At 47.1% G+C, this 12,453-nt stretch overlaps 1 protein-coding gene across 5 annotated transcripts in view; it reads right to left on the bottom strand.

Moving 5' to 3' along the window:
* Nucleotides 1-9,118, bottom strand: part of NTRK2 (neurotrophic receptor tyrosine kinase 2) — a 202,918-nt gene extending 193,800 nt beyond the window's left edge. For 4 of the 5 annotated variants that reach the window (XM_086628705.1, XM_086628704.1, XM_086628703.1 and 1 more), the window contains exon 1: nt 8,901-9,109. In XM_086628705.1, coding sequence (XP_086484831.1) covers nt 8,901-9,109 — 209 coding nt within the window. Of the gene's footprint in view, nt 1-8,900 lie in introns of all 5 variants that reach the window. The other variant, XM_086628706.1, reaches the window with a different exon arrangement.
* Nucleotides 9,119-12,453: the final 3,335 nt, after the last annotated feature.

A 12,453-nucleotide genomic window follows, 5' to 3' on the forward strand; every position in this document is an offset into this window, starting at 1 on the left:
GTTTCTCTTTGTATTGCTGTTCATTCTGCTCCTTGATATACGCATATTGCCTCTTCCAAAGTGAGAACAACTTTACTTAAAATCCCACTCATGAATGTCTTTATTGTTACACTTTAGGAAATAAACTCTTTTTTAAGCATTAATTTTCCATTTTAACATCATTTCCAGTCTTAGATCATTTTCTCTACCATTCTACCTTCAAACTAAACTCTTACCCTGGATGTGCCTCTTTCACAATGTGACAGCTTTTGCTACAGTTGTCCTTTCTGCAAAGCTGCCTTCTTAACCCACCACTACTTTCATAATGTTCTTCCATTTACCTTTACAGCTTTTTTTTCCTGCCACTGATTATGAATAGAGTAATTTTTCTCATCTGCCAGCCAGCTTCTCCTTATGGTTCTCGTGACCTCACCACACCGCTGCATGCGCCTTTCAGCACTCCTCCAACGTACACACATCTTTGAAGCATTCCCCCCACCCCAGGATGTGTGGGGTGAAGGTGAACTGTTCACTCGCAATTATACGAGATCAAGAAGACGTTTCGATGATACCTCCAACTGTTAGGACTCTCACCTCCTAAACCTTTCATTTCAGATACCCACTGTGACAAGCAAAACTGCTTCAAGTTAAACTGTTCATTAAAAGTCGTAAGAATATGCAGAAGTGCCCTATGGCAGGCAGAAAACCATGCAGGCAACCAGACCAAGCAAACGGAAGGAACAACTGCCCTGTCTCCGTGCTGATAGGAATGCCATGGAGGTTTCGGAGAAATGTCCAGGGCAGGGAAGATGAACAGAGTCATTCTTCCACCCACACCCACCTGCAGGACAAGTGGTGTCTATTTCTGCAGCTGTGCCACCTAGGTCCACATCCCTCAAATGACATGGGCTCCAGGCAAAAAGACAGCTACTGCACACAAACATGGTCTGGGATCTGCAGTGACGTCTAGCATTCAGCATCGATACTCTTCTATTTAAGTGCCTTGATATGACACGTGGATTTGTGCCAATTCAAAATGTTCGTAAACTTATTTGAACCTAACTCGAAAAGTTTAAAATTTTGTGTATGTGTATAAACATAAGTGAAATACACAGTCTTCAAAAGATACTTATATTGCTGCCACTCTAAACTGTAAAATACTTCAGCATATGCTTAAGTACACTACATAGTTAGTCCCATGAAGTCAAAAGAACTGCTCCCAGTAAGAGAGTACAGTGTATGTTGTTTACCAGGTGAGGATCACAGTACACATAATGTGTTTGAAAACCTGTTTCTAAAAATCAGGAAGAGGCAAGACTGGATCAGTGAGTATGAGATGAATATGCAATAGACTATTCACCCACCTAGTGGGGGCAGAAAAAAAAAAAAGTAATTTCACCTTCCTGAACTAGAGCCATATTCACCAAATAGATTCACCTGTTTAAAAAAAAAAAAAAGAAGAAATGTTTGTGTGCAGTAGAAGACCACAGACTCAGAAGAAATGCTGAAAACAATGCTCCGGTAGCATCCAGGAGTACCAGGTTCAATTCCTCTCTCCCTAAGGGAATGCGATCCCAGTCTCTCAGAAGATACCATGCTACAAAGCAACCTCAGAGAGGGCGGTCTCAACCTCACCTGCTCGTGCTGCCCTAATTTTTGCCGTAACTGAACACTCAGCAGAGCAGAGGCCAGACCCAGCTGCCTCGCTGCACAAACAAGCATCACGGTCGCATCGCAAAACAGACTGTCCCAACAGCTCTCTGACCCAACGGCACATCTGAACGCTCCACGCCAAGTACGGTGGCTCAGGCAGGGAGAACGGAGGCAAGCCCACATCTGTGCACCATACAGGACAGCAGCTCAGCCGCCGACGTGCCAGACCCTGGTCTCGGGCAGGGCGTCTGCCCGCGCGTGAGCTGCTGATGCGGTCATCTGGGACCACGCAAACATCCCACTCCGCAGCGTGACCCCCCTCGCTAAAAAGGAAGGTCTTGCTTTTTCCACTCACCCCAGTGAACTAAGTCCCCAAGGGTTTCTTATACTCAGTGGAGAGCAAAGGGGATGCCTCCATCGAGTGATCTGCAGTAGGAACCTAATTTAGCCTCCTGAATCACTTCCTGGATGGAGCAGGCTCTCCATCGCCAGCAGGAGAGCGGCTGGCTGAGTTAAGTGCCTTCGCTACACAGCTCGTAGGGAGTTGCCAGATTTTAAACGCCGAGGCCTGGGACAGTCCCAGACAGGATTAGCCAGTCCAGCGTATGACGCCCGCAGCACGTCCTGTGAAAAGTCTCCCAGTCCTTGCCCAGTAAGCGTGACATGCCTAGTATGTGCACATGATTTATCCGCATAGGTTCGTTGTGCCATCTGGCATTCAGAAAATCAGACAGTTGTTGCAAAAGAATGGGAAAAGTCACGTCCTATAGGCTCTTCATATGGAATACAGCATCTGATTGTGCAATGTGGGACATCCGCGCTTCACAGGCGATGTGCCGAATATGGCCTTAATTATTTTTATATGTATAGTTAGGAAATAAAAAAGGTAAATAATTTCATTTATATCTAAAACTAGAAGATTTCTTTTGGCTTAACTGTCAAACCAAGATGAAAAACATGTAACTTGCAGAGCCTCAACTAGAGCTTGAATGACAGACTGCCATAAGGGGCTCAGAAGTGTTGCCATTCCACTGCTTTTCTGTTTCAGCAATGGACTAACTTTGATTAATGTGTTGCCCTTCTTTTATTTATACACCAGACAACTATATACAGTGAACCACATATCCTCTACGGATCCAGCAGAAGCTCCTGTAGTGACTGCAGCTGCTACTGCACATGGAGGTGCAGGTTCGTTTCAATACAGAATCAGCGAAAACTTTGTAAAAGATCCCTCTAAAACACTCAATCTCCAGCTCCTCTTGCCTCGACATACTTCGTTTTCACACAGTAGGAAAGCGCTTGAGATCCACGAAAAGCTGCAAGTCAAAAACACATCAAATAATGGAGCAACGGGCCCCTTCTCTTCCAAGCATAAAACAGGCAGGAAAATGCTTGATTTCAAAGTTCTTTTCATCCTTTGCATGTACCCTCTAAACCACTCTACTCTGGTAAGATGCTAATTCCATCCAGTTTTGCCACTGACTTTAACAAGGCCAGACACTCAGCCTCAGCTTACCCCTGAAACAAAAGGCACCTAAGTACCTTGCTGGATCAGGACCAGCAGGCTCAGAAAAAGGCTGGTTCATGTCACACCATTCAGAGATTACGATCTCTTAAACTGCCTCTGAAATACCTTGCATCTGCCTTGTTCCACTTTCACTTCTGAAAAAAAATCTCATTTCTTCAGGCCTTGCCTAGGAACCAAAGAATATTGACCTGAAATCTGATCTTTGAGAATGCATCCTACCAATGACAACATAAGCCAGAAACAAGAATAGCTGAATTGGTATTAAATATATTTAAGTTTCAGCTGTAACTTCTATTGATGATCATCAACACTCAAGGCAGGTCATTTTCTTCCAGGAAAATAAAAAAAACCTGCATATTCACAACAGAATTTCCATGGCATGGCTCCTTTCCCATAAGTCCATTACGACTGTGCAATGTTATGGTTAATAGCAGCTACTTAAGATACAGGAGCTCCATATGCCTATTTCAGGAGAAGGAGTAGTTTAGTTTGCTTTATGCAGTTTCTGAAAATATAGGCTCACAATCGAACAGGAACTAAGGTACATCCCGATTATGTTTGATTTTAATAGCAGCTACGTGCCTACATACATTTGGATGAAGAGGTCTTAGCAAACACAAACAGCGTCCAGTAACAGAGCGCATTCACATCCCAGGCAGTACAGGCATGTGGCTTTCAAACCTCCATAAATTTATTTCTCCATTTGAAACACACGTAAATTAATGATTTTATACAATCAGTGCTTCACTTTTTAAAGGACAGTTTTCAAAGCAAAGTTTTTCAGATGTAACAACCTAAATACACATTTAACATCAATAAAGCATGGAGACAGTGGTTTTAGGTTTTTCTGTTCTGTTTTTCATCTTTTATTACTCTTCACTACCTGCTATAGTCATCCAGCTTGGGCAACGATATTTGGACGGACACCTCCATTGACATATTGTTAGACATCCTTGCAGTGACAGATGACAAACAGGGCAGAGAGAGAACTGCAATCCAAAAAGAACAGGGGGGAAGTGGAGGGGTGGGAGTCCCTCTTACTTAAAAACTAAATCTGAACTGGAGAAATAAGGCCCTTGTTTAGTTACGTAAAAGTTTTTGCTTTACAGTGATTTGAGATGTAGAATCTCGCTAAGCTACTTTCTCCCTTACACTGTCAGCACAAAAATAATAAAGAAAAAATAGAACCTGAGAAATCTGGAAAATGCCATCCTAAAGATATCACAGGCTGGACTGCTGGGCCCTCTGTTTTCTCCCTAGTATGCAAAGAAGTGCAAGTTTCTTCAAACGACATGTTCAAGACCAAATCCTTCAATTCATACAAACGGCTTTCATTTTAGTATATAAATCCCAAACGTCTCTTAAAACCCTGGAGTTACCAGAGACACAGAGGCAGTGGTCTGCCAGCCCAACCCTGCCCAACGTCGAGCTCCTCCAGCATGAGCTGCTTCATCTCAGCCTGACGGAGACAGCCTCGGAGGAGACCCCGAGGATCCTTATCAGTCCTCATCAACTGGAAGGACATGGATTGAAATAAGCCATACAAAAGGTTTCCTGGGAGCAAAAAAAGACATCCAGTATACACAGAACCCAATGCTTTGTGATATTTCGAGTATTTTTAAAGCCTAGAAATCACAAAACTGATTTTCGTAACGCTTACTTTCAACTCACCTTAACCAATTAGTCAGATCTTTAAAGGACGATTTGATTTTTTTTTTTAAAAAAGAGTGACAAATTCCTAAAAGCCGCTACTATATCACCACCGTCCAAAACATCTTTAATAATTTGTAGCCTGATGTCTCATGTTTTACTGCACAATTCCAAGTCACCAGAAATAACCTTTAAATCCAGCCAAGCCATGCAATGCTGCACAGCCAAAAGTTGTTTTGAGGAGGAAGGGGCTGGCGGCTGAGGAGCCCTGTAGACAGTTTTATATTATATTAAATCTACGACAGCCTAGAAATCTAAAATAAAAGAGACCCAAAATACCAACAGCTCCGAGCTTCACATGAATTTCAACATGCCTTTTTTTTAGCACGAGCTCACATGACTTGTTAAATAATTTACTCCATAAATTACTTATCCTGTCTTATTTATTAACAATTCTCCAGCGCTTTATATAACTGCATTAGAAATTTATTTTGTGGTTTTGAAATGTAGGCAATACACAATCACCTCTCTCTTTTAATAGGCAAGAGCTTAAAAGTCACCTACTATTTTGTTGGCAAGCAGCTCTTCCTGAAACACACCAATTAATTTCAAACCCCATTCACCTGAATAATCGTAAGTCGACATATTAATGACTTGATACCAGAACTGTGAAATGAGGCCAGGGACATACTTGCACTGAAAGAAGACACTTGGAAATCAAAGTCTTTGAAGAGTCATATACACTGACATATACTAACCATACATTCTACTTGGTGAGAAAATATCAGACCAGTCCTTTTACAAAAAGTCCTGAACACTTCACAAATGACTCATTTACTATCCTGTTAATATTCTGGCTGTAGTGATCTTGCCAAGGACTACTTATTTGCCACTGTGTCTACAACGCACGAATTTAACAATACTTACATTCTTTTTGCTCTCACCACTCTTGGTCCTTGAATCTTAACGCGAGCTTCAATGACTGATATCATGATTTTAATGCAGGATCTCACTCTGGAGTTCAATCTATCTCTAATAATATCAAAACTACCAAACAATCATTACGATTAAGCTCTGTTACAATAAGCGATCTTAGCACCAGCACATGCTTTCCAGATAAAGAGCAGCCCACGTCAGCACCCTAGCCAACTGGAAAAATCCAAAATCTCGTTAGAGACAGTGAATTTTCAAAATCTGTCTTTTATTCGCCTTAACAGAGAACTATGCAAAAACAACTAGGAAGGGAAAGAGTGAGGAAGATGACTAAGAAAAGCACCAAGCATAAATACTCTTACGCCCTCCCACACCGAGTTTCAGCAGCTGGCCCTGAACAGGGCTGATGCAGAAGCGCTCTGGTTGACTTTGTGCTGCTCTCAGTAGATTTGGATGGGGCATCCAACCAGGAATCAAGCAATAGATGGACTAGAGAAGACTGTTTGTTAAGCTCTAAACCCCAGTTTACCTACAGGTCAAAACAGAGCTGAGCGTCTAGCTATGAAGTGGTGGAGGCTGCCCAATGCACCAGACCACAACTCTGTTATTCCTACCAGCACCAGCCCAGCTTTCTCCCCCACCTCTCGGAGACAAGGGGAAGCCCTCACCACCCACTCACATCCTGCCTGCTCGGTGCCATCCACCTGTCCTGCAGCCAACCCTTTGCACCACCACGGGGTTCACACGCCCACCCTAACCACGCCGTTATCCCAACGCTCCCAGTGCGCGTGGCCCAAGGGAGAATCTTGACTCGGCCCGCGTGCCCCAGGCACCCCGGATGCTTTGCTTGGGGCTGTGGGATCCACTCCCGTCAAGAGCAGGAGATAAGCAACAAAAGAAGGATTAGTTTCAACAGACACTCAGGAAATACATGGGAATAAATTACGAGAAATTGTCTTATGCTTTTCTCACTCTTGTTTATACCAAGAGTAATTCCACCAGAGACCAATGGAATTGTGCTCCTCTATCTACACAGCACATGAAAGAAAAATCAGGCCTGAAGCTTCCCAAGTACAATGCAATGCTCCAGCCCCTTAAACCTGTTTCTTAGCTAGAATGAAGCAAGATGTGCCGTGTTATTTTTGTTCCACAATCTGTATCTACCCTATTGGAACTGCTTCCCTACATATTTACTGTTTACCGAGCTCCCACAATGAAATAACATGGCAGCTACTGCCGCCCAATTTTTAGTTTATGTCTACAAGCTAATTAAAGGGCCTCTGTGTTTTATGTTGAAAGTACGCACGAAAAGACCATCTAAAATATGTGCAACAGTATCTCCTGAGAAATCCATGACTCAAAATTATTTTTAGATCACCAAACACAACAACATGCAATGTCACAGAATGATACAGTAAAAACTGGAAAGAACTGTAAAGACAGTGATGCTCAAAAAACACAGGAAGATGAACACCAAAAGCATCGATGCAAAATTACTAGATATCTTTTAAGTTAATCATGGCTGGAATACATCTTTACACATGTGTTTTCTCCTCTAGCCTTTTAAACAGAGTTTAAATTCTAGGAGGAAATTGCTCTGTTACCTCCAAATTGAAAGCATCAGATAATAAGGCTAGCAAAGCCTACGAAAATGAGCAGAGAAGCATAGCTCAAAGCAATTTTATTTTAATGAAGCAATCCACAGAATATTAAACAAACATCTGAAACAATAACTGCTGTAACAACTCAGAAACTGTTTCTTTACCATAGGTCCTAAAAATCTACCAAAGGTGGGCCATATACAAGTAGCGGAAATGAATGTCTCCAGCTTTTTCCCCAAACACGCAGGGAAATGCTGCAAATTGACTTCGGCAAACTGCAGAAAGGTAGCCCAAAGGCTACAATTTCATCTAAAATCACACAGTATTTCACAATATTTTTATAATGTTTCTAAAGAAAACTGAAAAACAGAAGAAGGATGGAGAATGCAGATGGTGAGAAATCTGTATAGATTTTGGGGAAAACATTCTGTTATCTTTTACATTAAAACTGACATGGAAAACAATCCAGAAACAGCAGGGATTGGGAAACACGGAGATGGACAAAACCGTTTTAGAAGGTTTTTTTCCCCCAGATCTGTCATCTACAAGTCCAGTATCCAAATTTTTTTGCTCAGCAAGAGCCTTTCAGCTTTCCTCAGGCAACGTATGTGGATGCCACAAAGCACAGAGCTGTGAAACGATGGAGGATTGAACACGAAAAGCTACAGAACTCCCTCACTGAATATCGTCTGCAGGCAAACAAGGATGGAAGCAACGCATGGGTAAGAGAGAAAAAAAAAACTTTTTGCACGTTCTTCATTATTAATGACAGTTTCCTAATCCTGAAGCACTTGTAGAGAGACAGCACAATGCTCATTCCTCTGCAGGCTTAGTGTATTCTCCTTCCAACCACCTTGCCGAGAAGGGCAAAGCAGGCTCGCATGCCTATGGCTAAGGCAGGGAAGATAGTTTGCTGTCCCTTCCACCAGAATCTGCCGCATTCCCTCCCTTTTCTCCCCTTCCTTTTAGTGATTTGTGTGTGTGTGTGTGTGTGTGGTTTTTTTTAATGAGAAAGCAGTATAAGGGAGATCCGGGGGAGGGGGGAAAGCGACCCACCAAAACTCTCGGTTTGCAGGAACAAACTAAGGGAGCGAAAGTAAAAAAAAAAAAAAAAAAAAAAAAAATACTCCCCCTCTTCCAGATCTGCCGCCGCCGCAGAGGTGAGGTCTGGGCGGTGTGCGGCCCCCGGCAGCGGCGGGGGCCGGAGGCGGCACCCCAGCGCGCCCGCCCGCTCCCCGGCTGCCCCGCGGTGCCGCTGCGGCCGGCGGCGACCCCCGCGCCGCCCGCCCCGCTCCGCTGCCCGGGAACCGCATCGCGGGCCATTAGGATTCATCATCTAAACGGGCTCGCAGCGGTATCCCTGGGAGGTCGCGTCCAAACTAAACGGCACCGGGCTTTTAGGCTTCCAGCCACCGCATCTGCCCGCGGGGCAAGTGCCTCTCGGCGCGGGAAAGTTCCCCGCCGCCCGCCGCCCCCTCCCGCAGCGTCCCCCGGCTGCTCCGTCCCGCCGCCCCCGCGCCCGGGCTGGGGCCGGGCCGGGCCCGGGCCGTACTCACATCTCGGTGACATTGTCGCCCTCGGCGCTCCGCTGCGGCACGGGGAAGGAGGCGATGCCCGGCGCCGGCTCCGCGCACCAGATCCGCCAGGAGCTGCAGCGGCAGGACGCGGGGCAGCCCAGCGCGCCCCGCCAGCAGCCCAGCACCAGGCAGCACAAGCCCCACAGCCGCGCCAGGCCGGGCCCCGGCCTCCGCCGCCAGGACACCATGCCGCCCCCGCTCACTCCAGCGCTGCCCCGACGGCCTCCTCCTGCTCCCGCCGGCGCCGCCGCCGCTCTGGCCGCGGCGCACGCCCGGAGGGTGCGCAGCCTTCCGCGCCGCGGGCGGGCACCCCGCGGCCGGGGCTCACATGGGCGCGCCGCAGCCGCAACCGCAGCCGCAGCCGTAGCCGCCCCGCCGCGCTGCCCGCCCGGGGGCTCCGCGGGGCGGCGGGAGCCGGAGCCGGGCGCTGCGGCGGGACTGAGGCGGAGACGGGCGAGCGGGGCCGCCGGCGCGGCGCGGCACCTGCCCCCGGCCCCGCGGGCGGGCGGACAGCGGCGCCGCCTGCCCCCGCGGCGGCTCCCGATGATGCTGCAAAACGCGCGGAGCGGCGGGGGCAGGTGGCGGAGGCTGCGCTCCTACCTGCGGGGGCTCGGGCGGCCGCTGCCCGCCGGAGGGAGGGCGGGCGGGGAGGACGGCGCAGCCCGCGGCAGCGGCGGCGGGGCTCGGGGCGCCGTGCTCGCCGCTTTACGCACCGTCTCCTCCTCCCTCCAGCTGATAATAAAGCAGCCCCGGCTCTTGCTCCAGCCCAAGCCGGGGAGCTGCCGGCAAAGTGACGTGAGGCTGACGCAGAGAGGGGCAGAAACTCCACAAAATGAGCCTGAAATGAAAAAAAAAAAAAAAAAGACAAAAGCAACAAGGGAGGGAGGAGGGGGGAGGGGGAGAGAAGGGAGGGTGCCGAAGAGGAGATACCAATAGGCAATCCGCGCCTGAGCCTTCAGGCGCGCACACACATCCACACACACACGCACACACACTACACGCACATGCACGCACACACGGGCACGCGCGCCCCGCGGGATGGGGAGCGCCCCGCCGTCGGTGCGGGCTGTCTGGCCCGCCGGCGCAGTCGGGAACACCTGGCCGAGGGGCACTGGGCATCCCCGCCAGGGCGGGATCTCGCCATCGGCTGACAAACGGGGATGCTGTAAAAGCCCCGGGAGGCGACGGATGAGCGACCTTAAAACGCCCCATTCTTTCCCCGAAACGCCTCGTCCTTCCCTTAACAGCTCCGCGGTCGGGGATGTTTGGCGTTTTCCTCCCCCAACCCCCGGGTGCGCGTTTTCCGCAGCGGTGCCGGTGCGCGGAGCCCGCCGCAGTGCCCGGCAGTGCCCGGCGCTGGGCGCTCCGCAGGCGCCACCGCGCGTCCCGCAGCCGCCATGCAGCGCACCCCGCCCGCACCCCTCTGCGCCGGGTCCCGCGGGGGAAGCGGGGAGCGCCTGCAATTAGCGTGGGGGATTAATCAACCCCTACCGTTCTGTGGGTCAGTACAGTGCCCGCTTTGGGGGGGAAGGGAGGGGGCAGGGGCAAGGAGTTACCATTCCCGTGCATGGAGGGCTGAGGCAGGTCTGACTTACACATGTACATTCCATGCTCGCAGGTGCGAAGAGCGGCTGATCTGGGAAATTCGGCCTCATAATGACGTTCTTCCCTCGCCATTTCTGAGACGGTGTTCCTTCTGCCCTGGTAAGTGACAGGCCATCCTTGCTTGGTGTTGGCACGCTGTTGACTTGCCTCTGTGCTGCTGTATCCGAAAGCGGTGATGGTCCTTTCTTATCTAATTACCTGAGCTGAGTATTTCGAAATAAGTAAATCAGGGTGAATTAAGGAAAGAAAGGTTACAGAATTTTTGTTACAAGGGTACAGAACAAGTAGTCAATACACTGTTAGAAAGTGCTCGGGAATCAATTTGACATGGCACTTATTAATTGAAAGCACACTCCGTTCTTTTTGCACTTGCTCAAGCTACAGGAAAATCCAATTCTTACTGGGTGCGTCTGTAGGCCTGGCATAGTCATAGGCAGGGCTGGGTTTGCTTTCAAAGAACTTCCTGCTAGGAAAGTCATAGCCATACCTAGCCGAGACACTGATTTATACCTCCCTATAAGGCAGTGAGTGAAGACTAGATAGACATAATTGAAAATATTGTTGATCATGCTATAATATTTAAACAAAATTTATTTGAAATTTAAGTAAAATTGTTATACAGATACATTTCTTCTACACAGAAGTTATCTTCTCCTTACCAAGTTCAGCACTTTGTCCTTTCTAAATAAAACACAAGGAAGATCAAGCGAATCCCAAAGAATAACAAAGCCACATGATGCAGCATGAAGTCATGGAAGGATCATAAAAAATATTATTCAAGTACAAGCATTTTGTCTACAAGTAATACAAAATTGGGGGGGGGGAGGGAAGGCACTAGTAGCTTTAAAATAAAACATTTCTCTAAACAGAAGTATTTATAGAAGGATAGCAAGTAAGATAAAAATTTCAAGGAACAGTTTTCTAAAGGCAAAATAGTTTGAGATTTTTAAAGGATTTGGAGGAAAGTGTTTTAAGGAGAAAGAGAGAAAAATTAGTAGCATAAACTGCAATATGATTCAATTTTTTAAAAAATCAAGAGAGGTCTCTAATGCAGGACGGAAATTTCAAAACCCTGGAAGTTGCTGCAAAACCTGCATTACTGTTCTCCAGCCAAGTCTCCTTACAACTTAGAAAAATGTGCTTAATTCCCCCTCTCTCTCCTGGGCAAACACCTCTTTAAGGCAATAAATGCCTGTCATAATTCCCCTAGTGATTCTATGACAATAAGCTCACAGTTGTCTAATTGTGATGGCACATACTGGACTTTATTACTTCACAGACATCTTCTGTCTCTGTTTTCCGTGATTCTGGGAAACTGAGAAGCGGCCAAAGAAGTTTTAGATAAAAAACCATGCGGTTGGATCAAACTCCTCATTAGACAACTCAACGGTTTTGGAAGTGTAAAGTTCTATAGGTAAGACCTCGAACTGCAGCTGAAGTGTTGAATAACGCTAGAGCACACACTGGAAAAAGGGTGTTGTCACCTGTTGTGATAAACATCAGTTGGTACGTTCGAGAACTCAAAGATATTTCTCACAAGGGTGTTGTTGAGTTGTACAGTAATCATTTCTTAGAAGGGTTGGGACTTACCCACATAGATTTCTGTGTCACAGGGACAAAAATGATCAGGTGTGAAAACATGTTGGTAAAATACCAAACTCTGTTAAAAATGTATTAAAAAAAAAATCAGTATTTTATCCAAATAGAATGGGAATAGAATGTGGGAGGATAACAAACTGAAAGTGAAGTATGCTAGGGCCACCAAAGTTGCCAAAATGAAAGCTAGGGAATGCTCCACCAAGAAATTCCATTGCTGGCCTACTGGGGGAAACAGCAGCTCTTTCAATAGGCACAGCTAGACGCTTCGAGTCTTTTATTCCCAGATTTACAGAAGGATAGCTGCACAAAGAACTGTTATGATAAGTTG

The sequence above is a fragment of the Tauraco erythrolophus genome, chromosome Z, assembly GCF_009769465.1.
Source record: "Tauraco erythrolophus isolate bTauEry1 chromosome Z, bTauEry1.pri, whole genome shotgun sequence".
NCBI lineage: Eukaryota > Metazoa > Chordata > Aves > Musophagiformes > Musophagidae > Tauraco > Tauraco erythrolophus.